At 37.1% G+C, this 27,488-nt stretch overlaps 4 protein-coding genes across 4 annotated transcripts; 3 read left to right on the forward strand and 1 right to left on the reverse strand.

Annotated features, from left to right (window-relative positions):
* Positions 1-7,253: 7,253 nt before the first annotated feature.
* Positions 7,254-9,344, reverse strand: LOC146163454 (large ribosomal subunit protein eL38). Its single transcript, XM_083382074.1, has 3 exons — positions 9,275-9,344; positions 8,619-8,732; positions 7,254-7,407 (listed from the first exon to the last, which is right to left on the reverse strand). The coding sequence occupies exons 2-3, from the start codon at positions 8,721-8,723 to the stop codon at positions 7,300-7,302; spliced, it is 213 nt and encodes a 70-aa protein (XP_083238200.1). The 5' UTR covers positions 8,724-8,732; positions 9,275-9,344; the 3' UTR covers positions 7,254-7,299.
* Positions 9,345-10,554: 1,210 nt separating this feature from the next.
* On the forward strand, positions 10,555-14,842 carry LOC146163455 (solute carrier family 12 member 2-like). The gene has a single exon (XM_083383242.1). The coding sequence runs from the start codon at positions 10,589-10,591 to the stop codon at positions 13,985-13,987; it is 3,399 nt and encodes a 1,132-aa protein (XP_083239368.1). The 5' UTR covers positions 10,555-10,588; the 3' UTR covers positions 13,988-14,842.
* On the forward strand, positions 14,829-17,451 carry LOC146163456 (uncharacterized). Its single transcript, XM_083383243.1, has 6 exons — positions 14,829-14,966; positions 15,217-15,349; positions 15,980-16,052; positions 16,119-16,248; positions 16,574-16,698; positions 16,973-17,451. The coding sequence occupies exons 1-6, from the start codon at positions 14,897-14,899 to the stop codon at positions 17,072-17,074; spliced, it is 633 nt and encodes a 210-aa protein (XP_083239369.1). The 5' UTR covers positions 14,829-14,896; the 3' UTR covers positions 17,075-17,451.
* A 965-nt stretch (positions 17,452-18,416) lies between these two features.
* On the forward strand, positions 18,417-26,914 carry LOC146163457 (kelch domain-containing protein 3-like). The gene is made up of 13 exons (XM_083380509.1): positions 18,417-18,478; positions 18,535-18,604; positions 18,666-18,705; positions 18,772-18,850; positions 19,479-19,567; positions 20,312-20,458; positions 21,440-21,592; positions 22,673-22,840; positions 23,499-23,719; positions 24,541-24,654; positions 25,169-25,317; positions 26,044-26,170; positions 26,810-26,914. The coding sequence occupies exons 1-13, from the start codon at positions 18,417-18,419 to the stop codon at positions 26,912-26,914; spliced, it is 1,524 nt and encodes a 507-aa protein (XP_083236635.1).
* The last annotated feature ends 574 nt before the right edge of the window (positions 26,915-27,488 follow it).

Below are 27,488 nucleotides of genomic sequence, written 5' to 3' on the forward strand. Positions count from 1 at the left end.
CTTTACGCTTACGCCATGGTCAGGTCACCTTTTCCCCATTCTTTTGTGCAATTTAAGGCGGAAAAACGGGACCGACTGCCTTTAAAATAATCGCTTAAGCTGACGAAAACGTGAAAAAAAAATAGTTTTGAATTATAAAAGTAGCCACTAGTGCCGGGTCTGTTTGCTATTATCGAGGCACCTGTACCCGGCGCCACAGCACTGTTGTATATTGTCGGTACCCCTTTTTTCACAAACTAACCAAAAAGGATGGCTACGTCACTTAAAGGTGTACACGCCCGCTAATGTTTGTGGCGCGGAACATTTCGTGCTCTGCCTGTGGTCCTTCAGCGCATGATTTGGCAGAGCAGACATGAAAACGACTGCGTTTGTTCCAATGCGTCTAATAAAAACATGAAGCAGAACCTAGCTGTGTTTGTTTTACACTTGTGGCTGTTGTGATGTCCGATATTTCCTGTTTATTCAGATACCTGTAACTTTGCGTAAAAAGGACCGCCATCCGATCTGGCGCCAAATGACTAATACAGGGGTCACTGAACTGCCGTCCGGACGGTATAACTCTTCCGGCCCGCTGTATTTTTCTAATAGTTCATTAACAGAAATGTTTGTCAGATGCAAAACTGAGCTAAATTTCCCCTGGTCCAAAAGCCAAAGTTGATAGAATTAAAACTTAAAAGTACATGTATTTTTGAGTTCAACTTTGCGTTTGGAAAGCGGGGTTAACTTGGATTGTAAATTAATTGTCTTCAAAAAAAACCTCGTTTTAAGATAGAAAACCCTGAGAGTGTTTTAAACAATTCATTTAAAAAAGCTCCAGGTAAGTTATTTGCAATATGAACAAAGTCCCAGTCAAGTAGTCCAAGTCATTGTCAAAGCAAGTCAACCAAAGACACGACATTAGCATAAAAAATAAATGTTAAACCTATAAAATGGCTGACCACGTTACATTTTTACCGATATTTCGCATAACAAACAACAAAACCGAAACAGATGGCAAGTTGAAATTTATTACAAATCCTAATTGGCAAAATGTACGCAATTAAAAAAACTTAATATCATTTAACTAAGTTAGCTAAATCAATTAAGTAAGTCAAGCCAGTATTCTATAAATGACTCCAGTTAATTAGGTTCTTTTCCCCGAAAGAATTGAATCAAATCGTTTGAAAAAATGAATTAAGTCAAGTTATTGACAATGTTGTATTGACATTAGTCAATGTCTTGACTTAAGGGGGTTGACTTGACTTTAGTCTTTTGGCCAAAATAATTTGACTGGACTAAAGTCTCTCGGACAAATTACTAGGGTTTTTTCATTAGGCATTTTTTAATATGGGTTATTTATCCTAATATTTGCACATAAAACAGTTTGATTGCTTTACGTGGCGTTTATGATATTCATTTCTTGAGTTATTGCTCATAATGGGCCGAGTTTATCCGTTAACGTTTTATTTTTATGACTAGGACTTGAATAGAAGTTGTTTTGCTCTAGTTATTACTTGACTGGGGCTTAAGTCATTACAACATCGGTAACCGATACCACAAATTCGTATCGGCTATTGGATCAGATCCGATCTCATTAACCAATTGTGACAAAAGATAAACATAACAGTTGCTGCTACAATTCCCAGTTGGGGTGCTTTAATCCTCCAGGGAATTTGTATTTTTAGTGATGCCAGATGCGGAATGTAAACTGGATTATATAACTTAAGTGACAATTGTTCAGCATTTCTAGTTGTCAACACTGCAGTTGTATCTCGTATTACATAAAGTTTCCATTTTTATTATCAATTTCATATTGTAACGCAAATGTCTGTTAAGTGAAAATATATTTGTCTATTTCTGCGCCAAAAACTCGCAGTTTTGATGTTGCGCATTGACCAACAAAATATATTTTAATTTGCTACTTCTAAGAATTTGCTATAGGTCTGAGCCTATATTATGTTATGGCTGGAATTTAATGAGGTAGCTAGACTGTAACGCATCTTAAGAGTACTATTTTTTTCTACTTCAACCGTAGCGCTCGGGGCGTAAGACGGTCACCTGATAATGTTGTAATGATGGACAAATTTAGTCCAGCGCAAACTCGCTAAGCTAAAGTGTTTCCGTACTTAGGACCAATGTTTATTTATGTTTGACAAAAAAATCCCAAGGAAAAAAAATTAATTGAAACCCTCTTAAATCCATTTTTAATATAGGCCTATATGTTTCAGTTTTATATTAAGCAGTAACAAAACAAAAACATGCCCAACCATCGTAATCTGCAGGATCAACTATATCTTCCTGCTTTTACTTTCCAATAAAACCAACAGGTTTTTTTTTCAAACAAACTATTTATAAATAATAGAAACGGGTCGTTAAGTTTTAAACAAATACTTTTTATATTGCAAAAAGTATTGTGATACAAACTAGTGTTGCAAAAATGGAGTGATGTACATTTTGAAATAAAAGTGTGGGTGGGCAACATATTTTCAAGTTATTAAGGTCATAAAACTGTATACCCATCAATCATGCTAAACTCTTAAGGTATGGAGTTGAAATCGGCTTAAAAAGGTGCGATGCTTGAGATTTTATTAGTCAGCAAAAAATAAGAAAAAATGCAGTACCGGTACTATTTTTAGCTTTATTGTCTGAATACTTGGCAGCCGATATTAAATGAGAATAGCTTCTTGGGTTTACCAATATTTGTGCGCAATGCAATAGTAGAGATGGTGAGAATATAGCATTTGTGTTCGCTGCCCGCACAGCACTTTAATAGGTTGTTCACAAGCTGCGGTGCCCGCAAAATTTGAGCGCTATAAGCAATATATTCCAACACTTATAAAAAAAACACTACAAACACCTAGAAAGCTTATTCAAACATAAAATTGCAGACAACAGTTATTTTTTAAGGATTAAGCATATCCTTGTGTAAACTGCTTGCTATTTCATTTGAATTAATTAAAAAGAAAACTTTGACATGCCACACGCGGTTTGGGGCAATGCACGGCAAAGATTTTAGATTTATTTAAGCGCCGCTGTGCGGTTACTTGGCTAAACCGCGCAAGTGGTCGCAAACGCTGCGCGGTAGACATCTCTACCAACTAGACTAACATTAAAATAACATTAAATGGGAATAAAATCCTAATATAAAATAAGACCAAAAATAAACTAACAAGAAGCTCGTAATATAATGCTACTCGGAATAGGTCTGCGCGTTTTCTATTACATTTTATTTTTCATTTTTGTTTTACTTTGCGTGTTTTGTTTTATTTAATGTAATGTTTCATCCAAATCACAAACTCGACGGAGTCGGTTTGTTTTCCTGGAGTCGGAAGCGGGTCCCGGGACTCGAGTAAAACCACATAAGATTACCTGAGTCCGGAGTCAGGCGTGCGCATACGCATTACCCAATTTCGAATTTAAAAAGGCCGAAAATAAAAAGTGGATTGTTGAATATTTACCTTGATTTAGTTACTTAAATAGGTGAAATAAAAGCTGTAAATTGGTTGCCTGACTCGGGAGTATAGATTCGGGGTCTAACTCGGGAAACGAAATCGCACATTTGAAGTCGAAATCGAGTTGTTTTTAACCGACTCTGCAACTCTGATTTTGGTTTCCGTTAGTGTTAGTTCGTATGGTAATAATGGTTCTTAACCGCTGGTCAGCCATTATAATTATTTTTATTTTTTTTGGTTTAATTTAAATATTGTGTTTTTCACCAATTTTTATTCGCGCTTCGCGCAAAGTTAACATTCTTTTTTGGTAAGCTCCTTTTTGGGAAGTCTATTGAACACAGTAACGCCCCGAGTAGTTAATAGCACTCCAGTTCACCATTTAAATTCAAGCCATCTTGCAAGACACAACTTGCAGCGTTGTATCCTTATACTTCTTTGCGCATAACTGAGTGAGTCGAAGTTTTGTGTTAGGCATTTAGCAAAACAAATTCGTGTTTGACTGTTTGTATCCGCAGGAGGAAAGTTTACAGAAAGCTTTAATGCTACATTACTTTAAAACAATAATCTATAAAATTTAGCAATTTTTTATGTGAAATTGGCTGCCTATACTAGGAAAGATGCCCTAATTGTGGTATTTTGCCCTAAGCTTAATATACAAAAAATATTTAAATTACTATTTGTTTTAAGATGTCTAAATTTCCTATAAAAATTTTCAGAGAACCTATAACCCAATATATAGACTTACACTCCTTGTAAGTGCAGCACATTAAAGGCTTGCTCCGTTGTCTTGCTTAGTCTATTGTATTGTTTTAGCTGGTTTCTTACGGACGATTATGTTGCATAGCTATACTTTTTAAAATAGCGGTCAACCGAAAAATAATATAAGCAACGGGAGCGCGGGGCAGTCTCGCACGATCAAAACCAGGGCTGCGGGTTGGTTAAAATAACCCGAGTCCGGTCCTAACTCCACAGCCTATATTCCGCCAATTTACTTAACCCAAATAACGTGGATATTAGGCAGTCCACTTATAAGGGTGCGGTGTAATTCATTCACTTGCAATATATGGTTGCAAACTATTCCACCATATGCTATATTCCACCCTTACAATTCCCAGTTGGCGGCCATATTAGTTATAAAATTTGGCACTGCGCACGTCGGACTCGGGTTGTTTTACGTGGTCTTACTCGAGTCCAGAGTCTGACTCCAGCAAAACAAACCGACTCCGCTTTTTTCTCAAGAAAACTGAATGGTCCTCCGAGGACGCTCAAAAATGTCCAAATATCCTCTTTTATCGCATTTCGAGTTAGTTGCTTTTACTTTTAACAAGACTTTTAGACGAGAAGTTGTATTTATTTCCAAAAAATAGTGTAGCCATGAAACATGCTGAATTGCTGGTTTTAAGCAGGTTTTCCAACAAATTGCCTTACTAGCCCTATCTTCTTTATTGTTATTCCAAACATTGCGCCAGAAAAATGGTAACAGAACCTCACATCTAAAATGGCCCATTAAAAAAAGCAAAGGTATGAGTATGTAGGCTTAGCCTACTATCAGTGTTACTGTATGGTATGTTCTAATTTTTTACAGAAGCTTGTCTATAGTTAGTCTATAACAGCGGTTCTTAACCGGGAGGGCGCCAATAAATTATTAGGGGTGGCGTGAGCTCTAAGTTAATATTTTTTAATTTTTTTGCAATGATTCTAATCAGGGAGTCGAACCGGAACCGAACCGGAACTTTATGAACCGGTTTTGGGTCAATTTTTTCGAACTGTAACCGAACCTGAACCGGTTTTTATAAGATTTTAAGGAACCGAACCGAAACTGAACCGAATAATTTGAAAGAACATGAACCTTAACCGAACCCGAACCTGTAAATAAAAGCGGTTCCCTCCAGCATGACGTCACAACTTCTATTTTACATGGTCAAGTTACGCGATGTTCGAAATTTTATGAAAAAAATATGAATATTGAATAAAAAAATCTTTCATTTTTATATTTTAGATATTTCAATATTGAGTTGCTGTTTTTTTTAATAAGTCACGGAACTTAGATTAAATTACTTACAATCCAAAGATTATTCTCTACATTTATCGACCCACATTTTGAAATTTAACGCAAATTATATCGTATCTGAACCGGAACTTTATGAACCGGTTTTAAAATAACGATGGTTGAACCGGAGCTGAACCGGAACTTTTAAATTCCTCCGAACCGAAACCGGAACTGAACCGGATTCCGAAAAAATCCTTGAACCCGAACCGAACCTGAACCGGAAAAGTCAAACGGTTCGACTCCCTGATTCTAATGGTTTGGTTTAGGTTGTACACCACTTCTACAGCGCTGTACAAACTCTGTATTTGGTATTTTTAACATTAAAACTGGAAAAAAATTTCGCGCTCCGTGCGAGTCTTGTGTTTTCTACTTTTCTTAACTTTTTTAGCACAAAGTCTCTTTGAGTGCCATTGCATGTTTTCATATCATCGAACGTATAACGGCCCTATTTAATTACATTTTGCTAACTTATAGATAAACGATAAAAGTCATCCACCGTTCGAACTGTATTTTTTATCCATATTTATATATGATAACAGGCTAGCAACAGAGGGACTCAAACTTTTTTACGCGAATCTATAATGATTTTGCAATATTGCCGTTGTATTGTCGTTACATCTTTTGAAACATGATAACGCAATGTTCAATTTTAGCGCTTGACATTTTTATTTGCGCTCGACATCACAGCTTTACAATTGGGGAGGAAATGCCCTCATAACACGTTTGTCAAAATCAGCTTGTGTCGAGCACGAGCAATTTGTTGTGTGCCCAAATACGAAAAGCCTCCTGAGTTTACAGTTTAGCGCCAATTCACCCAATTAAACTAAATTTTTTTCGCGTTTCGCGCGACCGACAACAAACTTTTTGAAAATTACCAAAGGGGCGCGGCTGAGAAAAGGTTAAGAACCACTGGTCTATGCCATATACAGGTGGTTCTCAGCAGATGCTTTCATTTTTCTTTATTATTCTTTAAACTTAAACAACCATGAACTTAATGCCGAAGAGGAAAACTCTGTTTACTTTATGAGCTACGCCAGAAGTATCCTTGTTTCAGAAAAGGACTTATTAATTTCCAAGCTAAATGCATTACTTGTGGATATGGCACGTTTTTCTCAAACGAAACAATTTGACATTCGTTTTACAGGCAAAATATGTCCTCTTTTTGAGTACTGAAAATAAGGTAGCCTTAGTCGTGTCCAACTTGAATGCTCTGCGTTTACACCGGTCCAGGTAGCTAGCATGTGGTGACATACAGCAATCCACTTATAGGGGAGGTGTCAAATTATTCACTAAACCAGTTTTCCTCAATATTTTATCGTGGCGACCAAGTATTATGCTACGCACAGCAAAAACATTAACATTAACGACCTAATTCTCATCACTGGATGTTCTCTAAGCAAAGAAAACACAAGTCATAAACATTAGCAAGTTTGAATTTGATAAATATCAGCTAGGTTTTCGTATTGCTTTCGCAATTTTCTCAAGCATTGGACAAACCATGTGAACTGCTGCAGTCGGCGACCCAACCAAATTAAACTGCGACACAATTTTCGGTCGCAAACCATGGGTTGAGAAACGCTGCGAAAACCTACAATAAGTATGTATAAAATAATCCAGCCTATACCATTCCAATTTTACGATTAATAGCTTGCGAACTTAATCGTTTCGGGACTAAAAAAGCAAAATAAACCGACTTCGTAAAAGTCCTAAATCAGGCCCCGGCTCCTGCTTTTTAAACTCGCGCGGTTTTCCTAAAACAAAGCACAACGAGATTTCAGCGCATTTTGTGTTTTATTGTCTTCGAACTCGAAGCGACGTTCACCTGAGTTCTTTCACGCTGAGACCGGGCGGGAGCGACTGGCGCAACTTTTCTGCCTTATCCTTATCTTGGATTACCAGGGTGTAAAGGTAACGGCTGCATCGCACCTGCAACAAAATCAACAGGTTTAGGAAAATAAAAGTATCTGTAACAACACGGCAATATTAGTGAAATGGTTTCTGTGAAAACACATTTTGAGGCAAAGCAGTCGCTCAATAACGCAATATTTTACAGCTAAAGGCGGTGGTTCTTAATTTTTTTAACTTGCGGCATAGTAAAAAAAAAAAAAAATTTGTCGGCACACTTTATAAAAACAATGATTTTATAACTTGAGTTGACAATCTACCAAGGCACACAGTTTTGAAAATTATTGGCTTAAGTTTTGTGAGTACTGATTGAAATTTTAGAGCGATTGTTACTGTTATGCTGTTTTGCAATAACCGGGTCGGCCACTATTTAGAAAGGGTACACTCATAAGAACATCAACTTTAAATGTAGTACAGATTTACTGTTTTGTGAGTGCTACTTTTGCCAGATTAACCCAAATACCATTATTTCTCTATTACTATGAGCAGTGTTAGGGTCATTTTAGCACACTGCAAACAGAAAAGTCTTTAAATAAATACATTCAGCTCATTCGCCATGACAAATTGGGGAAAATTTAGGACAACTACAGGTGACCAATGATTGATAGGTTGTGCTTAAAATAAAGCTTAAATAAAAGTATTAAAAAACAATTTGTAAACCAGGGGTCCGCAACCTTTTTCTGGTCGCGGGCCAAACCAAAAGTCAGAAAGGTCTCTGCGGGCCACACAACATATGTTAACTGAGATTTTGTTATATTACAATTTTAAAACAACTGTAATTTGTAATGGCGACTGTAATGGCGGGCCTCTGATTTTTTGCACTTTAAAAACACCAAGCATGAAAAAAAGCATTTGCTTGGTTAAAAATTCGAGTTCAAATGTCGTTATCCATAGTCCATATTACTAATAAAAAGTACAATAAAAGTACTTTGAAGAAACCCGATAACTTAAATAGTTAATCCAGTTGAGTGTTTGTTAACCATTTTAGTTCAGGCACACCTAGCGAGTGAAGCGAGTGCGATTTGTTTGGTATAACGGCATTTTTTTTAATTTCTTGATAGTTTTTATTACATTTTCACAAAAAAATGGTTAAAAAATTTCAGTGCAATATTTTTGAAAACGTTTTTCGATTGTGATCTATTTCAAAAACAGCATCAAAATGTAAAACAACCGGAGGTAGTAAAATAACATTCCATTACCTATAACTTTCAGTTATAAATAAATTTGCATACCTTGAACTTGGTGTTATCCTTGTTTTTCTTGATCTTGACAGATTTTGCGTCTGTTCGCCTTGCAGTCAGCAAGAAATCTTTGATTTCACGAATTTGTTTTGGCATGCTGCTGATCTGAAAATAATGAAGCGAGTTTTAAAAACTGAAAAACATTACATAGGAAACAATTTAAAAAAAAATTTGACAAAATTTTATTTGTTTTTTTTAACTTTACTGCAAATGTTAGTTTTATTTGCTTGGGGCCTTCAACAATAGATCAATCTGATAAACTAGTAGAATAGGTTTACCTGCACCGAAAATCAGGCCATAAAATATTATTAATTTTTTAATTATACCTTTAACTAAACTACTCTAATAAGAATTTATAAAAGCAGGTCATCATCGATCTTATGCCGACAATATAGTTAACTTTTTATGTAATTCTAACTTTACAGTGTAATAGAAACAAATCGCCAAACCCCTGGTATTCATTTGTTCAGTATTAATTGGTAGACAGGTTGTAAAAACAAAATTATCTCAAAATGCAAATGTGATGCAAATTAATGGTGTACAAAGCTTGGGTGTGTAATTCAAAAATTGGAAAACGAATTTTTGGTATATTTGGTAATGTCAATTGAAGAAACTAGATCAACAACAAAAAGCAAAATTAAAATTACCTCAAGGTTTCCAACCACGTCTTTTGGATCGCACTCCTAAAGGAAAGATTCAACTGATCCGAACCACCCGGGTCGTTTTTTTCATAGAAATCTACTACCAATTGGGACTCTATCAATTATGAAAAGAATTACATTTCACGGCCGTTATTATACAAATGTAGCTATATTTTAGATGAATTTCAACGTTTTAATAACAAATTCCGTATATATATTTTAATAATATAGATCAATACAACTAGATTAATAATTTTCATAGCCATCGAGAAAACATTTTTACTGAGCAAATTCTACTGAGCAATGTCTTTGTTTAATCTTGACGTATTTTTCTTAAACTTTATGTTTTTTAAAAGTTAGTTCTTGTTTACCGGTTGTTTAAAACTTTTAAAACTATTTGTTTTTTCATGAAAAACTACTAGCGACATCTGCTGGCAAATTTATCATGTGATGAGAGGTGACAGTTACGCGCACAACGACTGGTGTGTTGTTTTAGAAAGCTTGACGGAAAAGTTCATAGAAAAAGCCAATTTTCGTGTCTTTTGTAAAGTTTATTGTGTTAGAGGATTGCTTTTATAACATTTATATGTTCAACAAATATTGCGGTTGTGGAGGTTCCAGTCTATATAAGAACACAAGGTTGTGAGTCAAGAGCAGTTAGCTATAATAGCCTTTGTCGTGACTTATTGCATTTGTAAAGGTCTGAAAGACTGAGATAGAGCTTGGTTAGAAATAGAATAAGCACGAACATAAAAATGGGTTACTTGGCAAAAATGGACTAAATAAATGATTGAAGTGTCTAAATGGGACGAAACTTGGCCCGTAAAAATTAAAATTGAGTCTTAAAAACTTATCTTAATTAAATATAATTTTTGTTTCACAATAATTGAAAAAAATAGTAATATTTTGTTTTATGTTTATGCCAAGAATTATAAAACAATGGAAAAATTTATATTTTATTAGTATGATCTACTTAAGGGGTAGAAATATTAGGACAACAGTGTAAATATACTCTAGAAGTTTGTACAGCCAGCCGATTTACTTTGTCACTAGTATACTTTTCACAAATATAAAATCAGTATTATAAATTTAAAAACAACACTTGCAAATCGATATTATTATTTTTTTCATTATTTTTATTATATAGACTCAAATATATTGTCCAATAATTATGTAATGGGTAAAATTGTAATATTCTCACTGTCAGCTTACCATCATGATTTCTTTACATCTCTAAATATTTACTTTAAACAGTATTGTACGTTTGGCCCATATAACAGAATTTTTCTTCATGTTTCACCAGGGTAGTGACAGATCGTAATGTCGTCTTCACGGTTTGAAGTGGAGCGGGTTGCAGGTGACAATGAGGTCCCCCTTGTTTCGGACAATTCATCTCGGAAAGGATCATGTGCCAGTTTAACGGACGAAACATCGGGCCTTGTACCAAACAACCAGCCTACCAATGCGGAATTTATAGTTATAAATGCAGACAGCAGTCCATCGCGTGAATCAAACCAAACTGAGCCTACCCTTAAACCGGCCATTTCCAAGGAGCATAGCCACGATGGTGAAAAAGTCGAATCTCGTTTTCATGTTGAATTTGTCAACTTGCCGGAAAACCAGTCCGGCCCGGCTTCACCAACTCACGAAACTTTACAGAGCGATTCGCACGACACCCATTCCAAAACCTACTATCAAAGAACATTCGGACACAACACACAGGAAGCCATACCCATGGTTGCATATTACCGAAACACAACCTCCATGGTGAAAGCAGAAAGACCAAGTTTAGGACAGTTGCACGATGCCCACAATGATGTTGAGTCCAGGCCTCAAGTTATTCCTTCTGAAGAACCGAGCAGTGACAAGAACCCATCCACATTTCCAGCGCCAATCAAGTTTGGCTGGATAAAGGGAGTTCTTGTGAGATGTATGCTTAACATCTGGGGTGTCATGCTCTTTTTAAGATTGTCCTGGGTGGTTGGACAAGGTGGTATTGGCTTCAGCTTGTTAATTATTGCCCTTTCATCTGTAGTCACAGTCATTACAACCCTGTCCATGTCTGCTATTTGTACAAACGGCCAGGTGAGAGGTGGTGGAGCCTACTACCTTATTTCAAGAAGCCTTGGTCCAGAGTTTGGTGGTGCTATTGGTCTTATATTTTCATTGGCCAATGCAATTGCTGTGGCAATGTACGTTGTTGGATTTGCAGAGACAATAGTGGACCTCTTGTTTGAAAACAACGCCAACATGACTGCAGACAAAATGAACGATGTGCGAATTATTGGCGCCATCACTGTTTTGGTGTTGCTTGGCATTACTCAACTAGGAATGGCATGGGAATCCAAGATGCAGTTGGTGTTGCTGTTCATTTTGCTTGTTTCTATTTTAAACTTCCTAATTGGAACGTTTATTCCAGCTAATAATGCCAAGAAGGCCACTGGATTTTTTAATTATCGAACCGAAATAGCTGCTGAAAATTTTCCACCTAGTTTCCGTAATGGGCAAACTTTTTTTTCGCTCTTTTCCATTTTCTTCCCTGCCACTACTGGTATTCTGGCCGGATGCAATATCTCAGGGGACTTGAAAGACGCCCAGTCAGCTATCCCTAAAGGCACCTTATTAGCCATCCTCATTACCAGTGTAACATACGCTGCTGTTTCTGTTATTCTAGGTTTTGTCGAAGTAAGATCTGCAACAGGTTTGGTTGCAGATTGTGTAAATGCAACCGCTGAAGTCTGTACCACTGCTGCATGCCAACTGGGCTGCTCTTATAACACGATTGTGCCGGCCAACTGTGTAGACTCCGCAGATGCCCAGGACAAATGTTTTTCCTATGGTCTTTTAAACGACTATCAAGCTATGCAAAAAATCAGTTTGTTTGGGCCAATTATTGTTGCTGGTATTGTCGCTGCCACTTTGTCTTCTGCACTTGCTAGTCTTGTCAGTGCCCCGAAGATTTTCCAAGCGGTTTGCCGGGATCGCATTTTTCCTTTAATTGGCTTCTTCGGAAAAGGTGCACCAGGTAGCGATGAACCTCGCAGGGGATACCTGCTGGCCTTTGTAATTGCATTAGGTTTTATTCTCATAGGAGACCTGAATGCAATTGCACCCATCATATCAAACTTTTTTCTGGCCTCTTACACCTTAATCAACTACTCATGTTTTTCTGCTTCTTTAGCAAAGTCACCAGGTTGGCGACCGGCCTTTAAATATTACAACATGTGGTTGTCACTCATTGGTGCTTTTGTTTGTTGCGCTATCATGTTCGTTGTGCAATGGTGGGCTGCTTTGCTGACGATTGTCATTATTGTTGCACTGTATAAGTATGTTGACTACAAGAAGCCGGATGTAAACTGGGGTTCGTCCACCCAGGCCTACATCTATACCCAAGCACTGAATCACACCTTGAAACTTACCTCTGTAGATGATCACGTTAAAAACTTTCGTCCCCAACTTTTGGTGTTATGTGGTCCGCCCAACCATCGTCCTGCATTAGTTCATTTGGCATCCCAGTTCACTAAAAACATCTCCCTCATGGTCTGCGGTAATGTGAATGTGCAAAAACGGAGAAATGCTCATCGATCAAACTTGAATGAAAACGATCAACATCAGACCTGGCTGAAAAAGCAACATCTCAAAGCCTTCTATTCTTCCATTGTCTCTGATTCTTTCTCATCTGGTGCATTAACTCTTATGCAACTTTCTGGACTCGGTAAACTAAAAACAAACACAATCATCATGGGTTTCAAGTCTGACTGGATGGATGATATTGAAACTGGGGCCAGCATGACCAACTATGTAAATATTATTCACAATGCTTTCGACCTAAAGTATGGAGTTTGCATTCTGAGGATGAAAGAAGGTCTTGATGTTTCGCAATATCTAACAGATCAAGACACAGAAGCAAAAGTAATTGACAACAAGGTGTCATCCAGTAGCATGAAGCGCGATGAATCTTTCATGTCAGAAGCGGGAGACCAGGTCAATCCAAGTGAGGACATCTACCAAAGAAAGGGCTCTCATTTGGGGAGCAGTAACAAACTGGTTCATCTGGCCACCGCAGGGCAAGACGGTGGAGATGTAAATGCTGCCAAATTGAAGTCTTCGTCGCAGTTTCAAACCACCCAGCAAAAAGGCAAAACCATTGATGTCTGGTGGCTCTTTGACGACGGTGGGCTTACAATTCTGTTGCCTTATCTGCTCTCCACAAGAAAACAATGGGCAGGTTGCAGATTGCGTGTGTTCACCGGAGGCAAAAAGGAAAGGATAGATCAGGACAAGAGGACCATGGCCCAGCTTCTGACCAAATTTAGAATCAGCTTTGAAGATGTTATCGTCATGCCGGACATTAACAAGAAGCCGAGCAAAGCGTCACAGCAGACTTTCGACGAAAAAATTCACAACCTGCGTCTGTTCGATGAAGGAAGTAAAGCCGATATGCAGCCAGACGAAAAACAGCCAGGAGCTGATTGGAAGATTACCGACGATGAGTTGGGAAAGCTCAAGGACAAGACCAACCGTCAAATTCGCCTTCAGGAACTGCTCCAAGAGCACTCTAAAGACGCAGCTCTCATTATGATGACGCTGCCAATGGCACGCAAGGGAACCTGCTCTGCTCCGCTTTACATGGCATGGCTTGATGAACTCACTAGAGACCTGCCGCCTATTGTGCTGCTTCGCGGCAATCAAACCAGTGTATTGACCTTTTACTCGTAATTTGCTGTTGTTTTTTTGATATGTTGGGTACCGTAATTCCACATGTTTTTGAAAGACGATTTTTTTGTATATTTACCCTGCCTCATACATTGAAACATATGTGTGCTACTTTTAACTGCCGACTTGGCCGTATTTCTGTAACTGCATTTTTAGACAATTTTAATTTTAGTTCTGTTACTTGCTTTCCTTGTAAAAGTTCTTTAATTTATTCTAATTTACACCTTTACACCAATAATTTTGGATATTATCAATTGTGCATTGTGATGAAATCCAGTGTGCCTTACATATATAAATATATTTCATGTATATTTCTTTTTTCTTTATAATTTTGCTTGGTAAATTAGTGTAACATTCTTTAAATTCATTTAATTAGGCTACCTTGCCTAACTTTTATCATATTTAAATTACGAAGGGTACTGTTAGTAACTATTACTATTTACTACCTTTGTGAATTAACTACTTTGTAATAATATTTAATTTGAAATGTTTGCTATTTCAAAATATTATGTATATTGCTCAAACAATCTTTTATAACAAATTCATTTCCGTTTTACTGCTTTAAGTAATTGCTGCCTCAATTAATGTGTTTACCTTTAAAACAGTCCTAATTAGTTTTTTAAACCAACACCAGTCGAAATAAAAGTAAATATTTTCTTTTTAGCAAAGCTTTGAATTCTCCCAAATAGATGTTCTCATGTCTAGTCCTGCCAGTTGTTGCTATAATATTGCAATATATATTTCACTGTATTAAGTGCATTTGGCTTCATTGCAAAACGTTAAATGTATTATCAAATGTCATATAGTGAATGTGCAAACTTTAACTTACCAAAATCTTTAATGTTTTTTATTGTGTAGGTTTGCTGTATTTGTAACTTGTATTGACTAAGCTGTCTTGATAAAAAGATTAAAATGTCAATGTACAAGAATGCAGTTTATGGTGCTGTGTACTCCATTTTCCTCTTCGTGTCAGTTGCTTTAAGTAAGTATTTTGTTTTTGATATATATCACCTTAATTAATTAATTGATATATATACATATATTGCTATGCATTTAGTTTTTAAAGCTAGGGTGTTGCCGAATATAAACTTGACAAAATATTGAGGGTATGAGAACTAAAATTACTATAAAAACTTTTTGGTTGCTTTTTTATACCTTATCAGTAAGATGCTCAACAAATACTTTAAAACAATTGTGTTGTCAAGTTCTACAAAAACATTTATTTTGTGCAGTTCTCTATCTTCTACTAACTGGCCAAGCATTCAGGCTTGATGTTGGCTGGCTTCTAACATCGATATCACCGTTTGCATTCGCTTGTGTTGGAATTGGCCTGGCTATGGGTTTTTCTGTAGTAGGCGCAGCATGGTAAGCAGTCTTTGTAATGTGTACAGGCCAGGATTTTGCACTCAACCACTTTCCAATGAGAATTTCATTTGGGAGAGTGCTGATTTGGCAACAACTCACCAGACTTGCAAGTGCCCTTCAGCAAAAAATAAGTTATTGTTTATTGATATGCGTTATATGAAACGCCAGAGAACCATTTATTGCACAACTAAACGTATCCGAATAGGAATTAAACAAGCCAATTCCAGGTTAAAGCCTGAGAGAAAAACAATTAAGGTAGGGAGAAAATATGTAGACCACGTGCCGTCCGGTATGCTAGGTTAGCTGACAAAACTAGTTGAATACTAAATCAGGTTTTGACATTCAAAATCTCAATTTATGATGTTTGCATTGGATGCATCTGTCACATTGTCATACCTCATACATAGGCTTCAGCACTCTAAATCTTGTAAGTGGAACCATTTTCTTGTTTTAAAAGAGCAGTTAACCCTTTTTTATATTAAACAAGTGTACTTATATTTAGTTTTATTAGTGTTGGTGTGTTCTATTATTCACTTTTTTCAATAATTAACCCTTTTTTATATTAAACAATTGTACTTATATTTCGTTTTATTAGTGTTGGTGTGTTCTATTATTCACTCTTTTCAATAGGGGTATTTTTACAACCGGATCATCCATCATGGGAGCTGGTGTTATCACACCAAGAATTTACTCCAAGAACTTGGTATGTTTTTAATGAACGTTTTTTAATGCGAAAGCTGTTTGTTATTAACAAGCTTTGCTTCATCAGGTCAGTATTATTTTCTGTGAAGCTGTAGCTATTTATGGAATCATTCTGGCCATAGTAATGTCAAACTCCCTTGCCAACTTTAATCAGGCAACTCTTGATGAAGCTTCCATGGCCAAGAATTACTTTGCTGGTAAGGACTGTTTTAAAGAAACATTGCATTTCTAAATTTATGTATTGGTTGTGCTACAGGATTATGATATCATGGTATAATGAAATCATCACTGCTGTGCAAAATGCTGTATATTTCGGGTAGGTGAGATCTATTCCCCTATTGCAAGATCAAAATTTTGTTGTTTTAAAAATGGTTGCCTTGCGTTGAAATGCGCATAAAGTTTCCATCTTTAACTTCATAAAAAAATTTCAGCCAATGACTTGACTTGTGCACAACTTCTTTTTTAAATGACCTGACTTGTTAGGGGGAAATGTTGCACTGTGTTCAACAATGTGTCATGCAGGTTTCTCTATCTTCGGAGCTGGACTTGTAACCGGATTCTCCAACTTGGCTTGTGGTCTCTGTGTTGGAATTGTAGGCAGCGGTGCAGCTTTGGCTGATGCCGCCAACCAGACTCTGTTTGTAAAGGTACTTACTGTTTAGGACTATTTCGTAAAACAAACTATTAACAATAAATTTTAAGCCCAAGAAACTAAATTTAGCGAAATCAATCTCAATTTTGATGGATCATATTCGTTATGTTAAAATAAACATGTATTGTCTGTTGTTGTTTTTTTTTTGGCAAATAATCAGATTATTAAAAGTGTGTTTTTTTTTATTCTCTCTCGTGAGAAAGTTACAACTTAGGTTAGCTTATTTTAAGTTGACTAAAACTGAACGACGAAACCTTTCCTTTTTTTAGGTTTTGATTGTGGAAATTTTCGGCAGCGCCATCGGTCTGTTCGGCATTATCGTGGCGATCATCATTTCATCGAAAGCGCACATGGTTAGCGTGAACGTGTAACGCCGAAGCCGCCAATGTCCATTCCACCCGTTTGTCAGATCGCACGAACAATAACCGAGCGACTTCTCATTGAAAGTCGTTCACCGTTTTTAGTCAATATTTGTTCTTTTCAACCAGGCTCAATTTCAGTCCAAATACCCATTACGTGAAGATTTTCAAATCCGCCCAAAGCGGACTTGCTTCGCGAAAACTTCGCAGAGGCAAACACAGAGTTTTTGTTTTGTTATTTTTTCGTGTGTGCAATAGTGTCGTTGTTGTCTGTATAGCAATCGTTCTTATCTTGGATACTTCAAACCATTAAGGACTTCCAATCGTAAAAAGCCCCACTTAAACACCACGGTTTATTTAAATCCCTTTCAAAATGAACATATCGATTTTAAAGCTGGTCGAAACCAAACCTATGTGCATTTTTGTTCCAAAAGTACTTTAAATTTTCCATTATGTACGATTCTTTTTACATTTATCAATTTTTCTCGGTTGGTGAACATTAAAAACTATATTTGACAATTCACTCGGATTGGATTTTGAAAAGGGAATTGAACCAAATGCATCGCTGTTAAAGATTTTCAGCGCAGGATGTTCATTTCAGTGTGATAAGGTACATAATTTCGATGTGCTAGTTGTTGAGATCCAAAAAATCTAAAAGTACAATACTGTGTACCATTTTACCGCTAAATGAATATACCACGTTCCGTTTATATATAAATATATATATATCGCGTTGTCTTATTTATCAACTTGATTGGTCGGTAAAATACAAGTATTGTTTTGACTCGACTAATGACTTCCGTTGTACAGTAGTTAGTTGCTACTACCCATTAACTGGTTTAAAGTGCCTTCGTGTGAAAAGCTAAATTCTTTTGCAATATATGTGGTCAACTCCTGTAATAAAATTATTCAGTGTATGGCGACAGGGCATGCGAGTTGATAAAGCGGGGCTACATCCCTTACAGCGTGCCTATCAGGCGTATGCCCTCAACATCTTGAAATCCCATGTATCCCGTGTTATTTGCAAACACGACGCACCTAGAAAAAATACAAACAGTGTACACCTGCAAAAACAACCACAAATAATACGGACACACACAGCGACAGGTAACAGCACAAGTCCATTCCGCAATATTACTAAATCAGCACTTAAAGCAGAATTGTTATAGCTTTGTTAGTGGAGTTTTACATTGTGTATAACTGGCCTTGTATGCCATGCGAGATGCGCACTGTAGCTCAGTGGAATCTTAAGAAGCAAAAGCCGAGTAGTTCAAAAGGCCACTTGACAGCTCTTAAAGTCCCCAAGCTAAGGCGAGATGAGTTTTTGGAAGCTTGCAATTAGTCGAGTTCAGAAATGGCGGTGGTTAGCTGCGTTTGGAAAAAAGTCACAACCTCTGGAAAAGCTCCAGTGCCGAGGTAAGCCAGGGTTTTGTTTTATTTTCCAAGCCGCTATTCCTTGTTTATACCCGCAGGGTTGGATTCTGCGTTCAGCAAACCTCCGGGTGTGTTTACTTGTTTGGAGGCTGCAGCCCGATCGGGGAGGTAAGGGCATGTTGTTGGAGAAATCAAATTAGTTTCGCTTGTTAATCTTAAATGCTTTTAGAAGTCTGCGGAATTCTACAACGACCTCTACAAATTGTCATGTGAGATTTGAGCGTTTTATGCCTACAGGGCACGGCGACAAATTAAACAAACTTTCTTTCGTTCAGTAAACGACTGCTGCTTGATTTGGGAAAAACTCGAAAGCAGCGGGACACTACCAACGCCCCGGGACAGTCATGCACTTTGGTAAGTGCCATGTTCGTATTTATTGGGATTAACTGTTTCACGACACCCCAGTAGGCCTATAGCCTACAACTTAGCTATTACTTTCGTGGTTCATCGAGAGTCTTGTAATCATAATCAAGTAATTACAAATTGCAAACTTTGTTTGTAATCAAGTAATTACAAACTACAAACTTCAAGGATTGCATGTGCTTAATGTGTAACCTAATGCAAAAATATGTATAGGCTACTAATTCGACGAACACGTTGATTAAGTTAAGCCACACTATTAAGAAGCCAAAGAAGTGTTCGCGAAGGGGTTTTATGAGGCGGGTTTGCTTTGCTAGAGGCCAGCAAAATTATGTCCAAGGCTTTTCCTGGCGAAAATCAGCACTTTGCAGGTTTTCAAGCAAATGTAGGCCTACTCTGTTTGACCTTGATAATGTTTGCTGCGTTGGCAGCAATTTTGTCAATGAATTTTACTGACGCTGCATATGTATTGTGCAGGGCACCAGGTGTAAACGGTTTACAACGAACCTTAAATATTTGCCAACGACCTTCGAAATCTAATTTAAACTCCAACCGAGTTATACAAACTCCAAAACCTGATTTTGACTTACAACGAATTGTTCGATTAACGTGTGCTCTGTAGCTTCGCAGACAAACACCTCTACGTTTTGGGCGGAAAAAATCGGCTCATCAGCGAATTCTGCTTGTCGGGCGTGTTTCGAGTTTCTCTAGGTGCGTATTTACTTTACATTTATAGGCCTATGTATTTGCGCCAAAGTTGTAAATTGTGTGTTTTTTAATTAAATTCCCCCTTTTCCTGTTTCTGCGCATGAGGTCGTTTGTTTTTTTAATTTTTCTGTCAGATCCTCGTCTTTTTCGTATAAAATATCAGTGAATACCAACTCAAAGAGAATAAATATAAGCATGAACATAGTAAATTAAAATTAAAATGGTCCTGGATACTATGTTCAAACAACTTTACTATCTAAAAGCACGTAAACAGCCTACGCATATTTACCCAACTCAGAATGAATTCGTCAAGCCCACACTAAAATAAGGTAAAAAAAATAGGCTAATCCGAAGCGTTTTAATGGTAATGATAATGAAGCAAGACGAGGCCCATTGACCCTATATTAGGTGCCCTAAGAACTTACAAGATTGAGGCACACCCAATATATGTGCAAGACCCAATATATATAAATTGAATAATAGTAAAAATGATTAAATGCAAAGAAGAAACAAAACTGTTTAAGAATTATGAAATAATATCCTCAAAAAATATTTGTAAATATACGAATTTGCGCTTAATTTGCCTTAAATCTGTTATATTAAACATGATTAGGGTAGAAGAAATACAATGTAAATCGGTCAATAATTGTTTCATGGTGGCCCCTTTCCCTAGATGCCCTAAACACTTGCTGCTTATATTGCTAAATGGTTAATCCATTCCTGTCATTTCCTTACCTATCGTTGCAGAAACCCTCGTTTGGGAGGAAACAACGACAAGTGGCCATGAACCTTCCGCGGTAGGCTTCACAGCTTCTTCACACAAAAGAAGGCTCTTCGTTTTTGGAGGAATACGAGACGGTGTTGCAACGAACGAGATGTTTTCCTTCAATCTAGGTAACGTCTGGCTGTTCTTAGTCAGAACCTCGTTTTACTTATCCAAATGTTGCAAATGTGCTTAATACACCAAACAACCAATGTTCGATGTTTAGTTCGCAATTGTAAAAAACGGATGCAATTATGCGGTTGCTAGCCTCAGTAGGGTGCTAGAATACTAAATATTTAGGTCAGAATGGTCCAAGAACGCCAGCATCTTGGACCGTATCATTATGCGTAACGTTCGCCGGCCACACTTTAAAAGCTAAATGGTTTGCTTTACACTTAACACAATATACAGAACTTTATTCAAAACCGAACGATTTAAACACATTTGCTGTTTATTAGTCATCTATCCGTTAGCTGTTTCGTTTAACATAACCCTAAAAGAGAATAAATAAATTTAACCATGTTTGATAGGCCACATAATATTATACAAGATGTTGCCACTACCAGGCCTGGTTTGAACCAACCCCGTCTAAGTTATAGGCCAACTAATTGAAATTTTTAGTGTTACATTACTCGGAAACCAAGTGGAATTTCTAAACAGTTGTTTTTGTGCAAAATTGGAGACGATAATCGAGGATTTAAAGATAAACTTGAATATTTTTTAATGTAATATACGTAACACACGGTGAAAACACGTGGCCATGTCCTGCCCCAAACTGTTTTTCTGCCTATTAGAAACGTAAATACAAAACATTCCGAATCTGAATTATGGTTTAAGTAGTCTCAGCACAGTTTTAGACGTCCTGCGTCTTATCTTACCCTCATAAATAAAAGTTTTGGCAATCTAACCAAATTAAGGCGTTTTTACGCGAATCGACAACATCTAATTTTTTTTTGCTACGTCACATTATGACATAACTTTGTGACGTCGTGTCGAATCAAACGCCATAAACAAAAAAAAATCAAAAGCCATAAACAAATATCCTGGATCGGCGCCTGGCGGTGATATACCTACACCACAAGAATAATTGTGCTTCATCTCGTTCCGCCAAGATTTCCACATCTGGGATCGCTTACAGCCGAAGGGGGAAGTCCCCGAACCGCGCTGCGACCACGGGTGTGCGGTGGTTGGTGACCAGTTGTTCGTGTACGGCGGCTGCGGCGGGGAGAGCCTTTTCTACGACGACCTGCGCTGCTTTGACATACGTAAGCGTGATTTTGCACTGAAAAAAGCCTAACATTTACGGCTTTCTATACAGCTTGTGGAACCCAAATTATACGCAGCAAAGACACCAAAATCGTGTTTTGCGAAGACTTTTTTACGCAGAAATAGGAAATAAACGGTCGTGTTCATCACCATTACTAATTCAAATTTTAATGTATTTACTTCTATTGTGGGTTGGTTCGCCCCTTTAAGGTTCTGTACATTATTTTTACCAATACATTTATGGTTTTAGTATTTATGGTTTTAACCTGAATAAAGTATTATAGCCAAATTCTTTAGAAAATATATTGTTTGAGGCTGTAGTAGAATGTTGATAAGCGTATATTAAATCCCTTTTACTGATGTTCGCGTTTTAGTTAAGCGTTTCGGGTAAACTACATAGTTATAAATGGATACGTTCGAAACGTTATCCGTTTTTCCAGAATCCAAAAACAACAACAAATGTATTGTTAAGTCATAAAACAACTTTATGTGAAAAAAATTACTATAAAGTAACGCTCAGGTCGGCATTATCAGTTCTGATACAAGCCCCATTAAAACGCTTTACCATCTATTTCCATATAGGTTTAACAACCTTTTTTTGTTTCTAAAACTAATTTTTACCTACTGTGTAAGCTGGTTATGGCAGATTTAGAGATGAAAGTAAGGCGGATTCAACGTATTTAAACTAATATTTCAGTTGCATATTTCTGCATAACATCGCACTTGAAATTCAGGTTTTCAAGCTTACTTGTTTTAGAAAAACGTGTTTGTGTACATTTTAAAAAAGTAGACAATTTGTCAATTTAACCCAAATATTCGGATATTTGTTCGCGTGACCGCTTTGTTGCCATATTTAACTCAATCGCAGTTACACGTGCAAGTTTCTTGCCAATATTTGTTTCATGACGTCACGCTTTGATTTAAATTAACTTTGTTTGTTTTTTTCCCGTTATGGCGGAACTTTGTGACGTCATCTCTAATATATTTTATTCTTCCGGTTAAAAAAATTATATAGTTCCGGTAAGAAAAATTTCTGCTTTCACACCCTTGCACAGGTTGTATTCAAATGTTTTATACAGCCACTTGTACGTGGACCAAACCGACAGTCCGTGGCTTACTTCCGTTCGCGAGATCCGGACACAAGTTTGTGGCTCACCGTGATAAGGACATCTACCTGGTTGGTGGCTACAACGATTCCAGCGAGAAGGCTTCGGTTTGCATGACGGGAACCTACAAGTACAGCTTGAGTGGGTTATCTTGTTTTTATTGAAGTTTCATATTTTACTACAATGTACTGTGGTTGCCCAATATTTGTTTTTTAGGATACTAGGGTTCTAATATAATTTTGCGCATTAAAAAAAATATATTCTACTTTGTAGAAAATCCACTTGCATAAAATGCGTATAATAAATATAGCGATATCTGCCGCATCATTACTTTGACAAAAATCGTTGTTTTTTAGTGAATTCCTGTTATTTTCTGACAAATCGATATCCTGGGCATTAATCACAGCGTTGATTCGACTGCAACGGATAAACTGCCTGTAATAAAAAGCTATTGAATCGTAACTAATATCAAACTTACATTATTATTTACGCTGAAACAACAAAATAAAAAGACGAACGAGAATAAAAAATACAGCACCTATACTGTATATAACGATGCGCACACATAACAGTACCAATTCAACAAATCTATGTCGACACCAGTTCCAAACAGGAGAGTTACAGGGTCGTTTTGTAAAAAAATTAAAAGTTTCGAAGTATTCAAGATGTAATTTCTTCCCAATAGCTTTCAATAGGACAACAATTATAAAATATATGCGAGTTTCAGGAGCATTTCGACAGAAAACACATTAGTCGGAGTCAGTTTTTCCAAACGAGTGTAATGCTTCGTTTGTAACAGGCAGTCGAAAATGGAAGAGGCCAGTGGCGGCGGGTACAGGTGCGCCACCGTGCGGTTTACACGGACACGCCGCCTTCGTAGTGCACAGCACCCTCTACGTGCTCGGGGGTTTGGGACCGGAGGGAACGGAGGGCCTCGGCACCGCCAGGGTGCTCAAGCTGATCAACCCATCCGAAAGGAAACCGGTCTTGGAACATCTGCTGGGCGAGTTTTGCACTCAGGTAGGATTTTCGATACTTTGAATTTTATTCCGAAATACTCTAATGTGTTAGCCAGTTTAAATGTTCTTTCAGCTGATGTGTCCATTCTGTTTTGTTTTTAATGAGTTTTAAAAGGTTGTTGTAACGTGTTTCCGAAAAACTTGAACGTATTTCTTTGATGTGTTAGCCAGTTTAAGTGTTCTTTTAGCTGATATGTCCATTTTTTGTTTTCCATCGAGTTTTAAATGTTATTTCAACATATATTTTCTGTAAGAAGTAGGATTTCCGAACCTGTTTATTATATTCCGAAAAACTGGAACGTATTTCTCTGCGGTGTTGGCCAGTTTAAGAATTATTTCAACTGATATTTCCATTGTTTTTGTTTTGTTTCACTGAGTTCTAAAAGGTTATTGTAACGTACATTTTTTTAAGAAGTAGGATTTCCAATACTCCGTATTGTATTCCAATACCATTGACCAATATTTTAAGCAAAAAGTACGGCCGGCCCGATTCGATCGGATGCCAAATGGCAATTAATATAGTTCAGTAAGTTTTTAATCAAATTAAAACGCATAAACAGCTGTAACAATTGATTTAGTAAAAGGAAACTGAGTTATATTTATTGTTAATATGGTATTTCCAAAAGGCCTTTTAAAGTGGAAAAGTTTGATCGCAAAACATTGCTAAAATACTCAACTTAATTCAGTATCGGGTCGGCACCGATGCCACTTCGGCTTTCGGTGAGAACCGATGCTATCACTTTATGTATCACGTTTCGGGTCGGATCCGATATTATTGGGTAAACCTGACCAGTAGTGTTTATTTTTCCTTTTGAAACCCAGAGCTATTCGCCGTCGTGTTGGTCACCGACCACGAAACCGATCGTGTCCTACAATATCAAAGCCGATGTGAGAAAAACCGATGCGAAAATGATGGATTTGATTAACTTTACTGAGGTAAAAATCAGTGTTGTTATGACTTAAGTCAATGATTTGACTTAAGTGCACTTGAGTGCACTTAAGTGGCTGATTTTAAATTACTTGACTTAATTCGTTTCGGAAAAAGACTTGACATAAGGGTTCCTACTTTGGACAAATGACTTGACTTGGACTTAATTCATTGAGCCAAATGAATAGGGTTGAAATTAAGTGCTTTTATTCAGCATTTCACTCTAATTTAAGATAAATAGCTCACTAGATTAATACAGTAGTTTATCGTTTTATTCTTAAATCGGTTATTTGACTTGGAGTTGACTTGCTGGCAAAAATAATCGTTCTCTCTATCTGCACACTTCTTAGGTACATCGGTGTTTTGCTTTTTCACTTGTCTGTATGTAAAAATACACATTTTTAGGCAAAAAGACAATTCAATACCAACATAGTAGCAATATAAAAGCTCATATAGAAGCAGGTAACATTTTGAACGTTTAATTTCTTTTTCAACATCCAATCGTAAGTGATTTTTCTACAGAGACACCTCCCTCTCAGCAGCGCTTCTAAAGGCTTGCACCTCCAGGACGTCGAGTCGTCCGACCTTCAGCTGAGTTTACTGCGAGCTTACCAGGCAGAATTCGCCGCCGCCCGACAAGCTTTCGAAAACGAGCGCTCCGAACTGACGAGGTGACCAATGAAATAACGTTCCTCTATGATTCGGATTAGGGGCGTCTGATATTATCGGATCCTAGAGTTGAAACCGGTACCGATACCAAATTAACATAGAGATTTCAGCAATAATTTTTGAAAGATAAATTTATTAAAAATAGTAGGTATACAATTGAAGGTAATTAAACATCCTCACGTTAAAACAAATTTTGGCCTCGTAGCCTTGAAAAGGGGAATTTGAACATTTCAAATTTGCCTATATTGCTTGTTTGAGCAGAGTAATGACGCCATTTGCTATCGAACCGGGTCGCCATACTTTCTGTCCCAAACTTTGGGTATCAGGATATGAAAAAATATCAAGTATCGGACATACCTATTTAGAATATACAAACAAATGGTGTTTAGTCTATACTCGAATTGCGAGCTTTTACTTAGACTAGAGGTAAATCGTCGGAATTGCCAACTAAGGTCAAATGCGTATATACGTTAAGTAAAAATGATATACTATAATCACGCGTTTAGTGCGTAATAGTCGCAGAATATTTGCATATCTTTGCGTCAAAGGCAGTTTTGAAATACCGCGTAGCAAATTAGAAAAAACACATAAACTATAAAACAATAAAAAATAGAATTATCGCCATTTTTTTTAATTGGCCAAGTTCCAAAACTGAATTACCCAATCGTCCGATTCGACTTCACTGTTAACTTGATAAAAACTCAAAATTTTTCCCGTTACTTTTTCAGGCTCTTGGATAAAGAGAGAGACGAGGTCCGCTCCCTGATAGAGTTGCATCGAAAGCAGAATGAGTCTTGGTGGAACGAGAGGTTGCGGGAAAACGACCGCGAGAGACAAAAACAGCGGCTCGCATGGGTTTGTAAACACTTTTACTATAGAAGGGCGTATCTTTATGGGATCCAAAACCATTAGCAGCAGGCTTCTGCTTGTCGATCATTGTTCCGCTGACGCGTATATAAACAATAAAACTCAAAGTTTAAAAACCAGAGTAAAATCAGGATCAGACATTTTTTTTAAAGCAATATATATTTCGCCTATGCTGACATCGTCAGTTCCTTAATTCGAATGAATCACTTTTACTTTAGGATGTCCAATAGTTTTAGGTCGGAACCGGTATACGACGCCAACTGATAGTAAAGGCCTTCGTCCGATAGTAAGACGGTGCCAAGCCGATAACTAACTGTCAAAGAAATTATGCCGTGATTTGCTATCTATGCAGTTTTTCTACGTTAAATTTAGTTTTTTGGAATGAAACAACTACATAAAAAACGCCTCTTGGTAAGATACCCGAACTCTTGAATCGAAAGCATATTTTAGCCCCAATACCTAGAAACTGTTATCATAGGACTTTGAACGTTCTATTTCTTTAATATTGCTTATTTGACTACCGTATAGTAATGTCCTCATACACTGCGTTTAGGAAGAAAATGCGAAATCAGACATGCCTAAAAAGAATGACTGAACGAAATAATATTCTGATTTGCATTTGTACAGGATAGCTTGGAAACAGAAAAGCGGGTCCTAGCCACTGAACGGGATATCTTGGAGGCTAAAGCCAAACAAGTGGCCGAGCTTTTGAAACAAATAACCGACGTTTGACTAATGGCGAATCGTCGGTTGACTAAATTGAAAAAATGTGACTGCTGCTATATTTCTATTTTTATCTGTGTAGTATTTTTTGTTACACTGTCGGAGTATTGAAGGTTTTTCATTTGCTCACTGGAATGACTACAGGTACTTTGGTTCTTGGAAAAGTTTGTTTCGTGTTCATGTGCCATTTTAGGTATAGCATAATGTAAAAACAGAGTAGGCGGTTTAACGCATTTCAGAACAAATATGCTTCGCCAAAAAATATTTTTTTGGACTTGAAATCACAGAAAATGATTTACGGATTTTGGCGTCGTTATTATATGGGCCGAAAATTTTATTTTAATGTTACAATTGTAATTAAATGTTCGGTAGAGCAAATAATCTGGTCTAATTGAGGTCGTGAGTTCCAACCTCACCCTGTTTTTAGGACCGCCTTGATTCAAAGACAGTTCTTACTAGGACGCCTAATTTCGTAGGACTTAAAGTCGGTAAGCAGTGTACTATTACTGTGCTAATGTGGTGATATACGAAGGTCGTAAACAACACTTTTGCACGCTAACTCCTGGCAACCCTCAAACTAAAC

The sequence above is a fragment of the Ascidiella aspersa genome, chromosome 2 (assembly GCF_963924565.1).
Source record: "Ascidiella aspersa chromosome 2, kaAscAspe10.2, whole genome shotgun sequence".
NCBI classification, from domain to species: Eukaryota; Metazoa; Chordata; class Ascidiacea; order Phlebobranchia; family Ascidiidae; genus Ascidiella; species Ascidiella aspersa.

Bases quoted from the DNA above. Each gene is read 5' to 3' on its own strand.
- LOC146163454 (XM_083382074.1), bottom strand. From the start codon at position 8,723: ATGCCAAAACAAATTCGTGAAATCAAAGATTTCTTGCTGACTGCAAGG. The intron at 7,408-8,618 runs GTATGCAAATTT...ATTTTGTTGCAG, and splicing joins AGGATAACACCAAGTTCAAG to GTGCGATGCAGCCGTTACCT.
- LOC146163457 (XM_083380509.1), top strand. From the start codon at position 18,417: ATGGCGGTGGTTAGCTGCGTTTGGAAAAAAGTCACAACCTCTGGAAAA. The intron at 18,479-18,534 runs GTAAGCCAGGGT...TTATACCCGCAG, and splicing joins GGAAAAGCTCCAGTGCCGAG to GGTTGGATTCTGCGTTCAGC. The intron at 23,720-24,540 runs GTAGGATTTTCG...TTTGAAACCCAG, and splicing joins TGGGCGAGTTTTGCACTCAG to AGCTATTCGCCGTCGTGTTG.
- LOC146163455 (XM_083383242.1), top strand. From the start codon at position 10,589: ATGTCGTCTTCACGGTTTGAAGTGGAGCGGGTTGCAGGTGACAATGAG.
- LOC146163456 (XM_083383243.1), top strand. From the start codon at position 14,897: ATGTCAATGTACAAGAATGCAGTTTATGGTGCTGTGTACTCCATTTTC. The intron at 15,350-15,979 runs GTAAGCAGTCTT...TCTTTTCAATAG, and splicing joins TCTGTAGTAGGCGCAGCATG to GGGTATTTTTACAACCGGAT. The intron at 16,053-16,118 runs GTATGTTTTTAA...TTGCTTCATCAG, and splicing joins GAATTTACTCCAAGAACTTG to GTCAGTATTATTTTCTGTGA.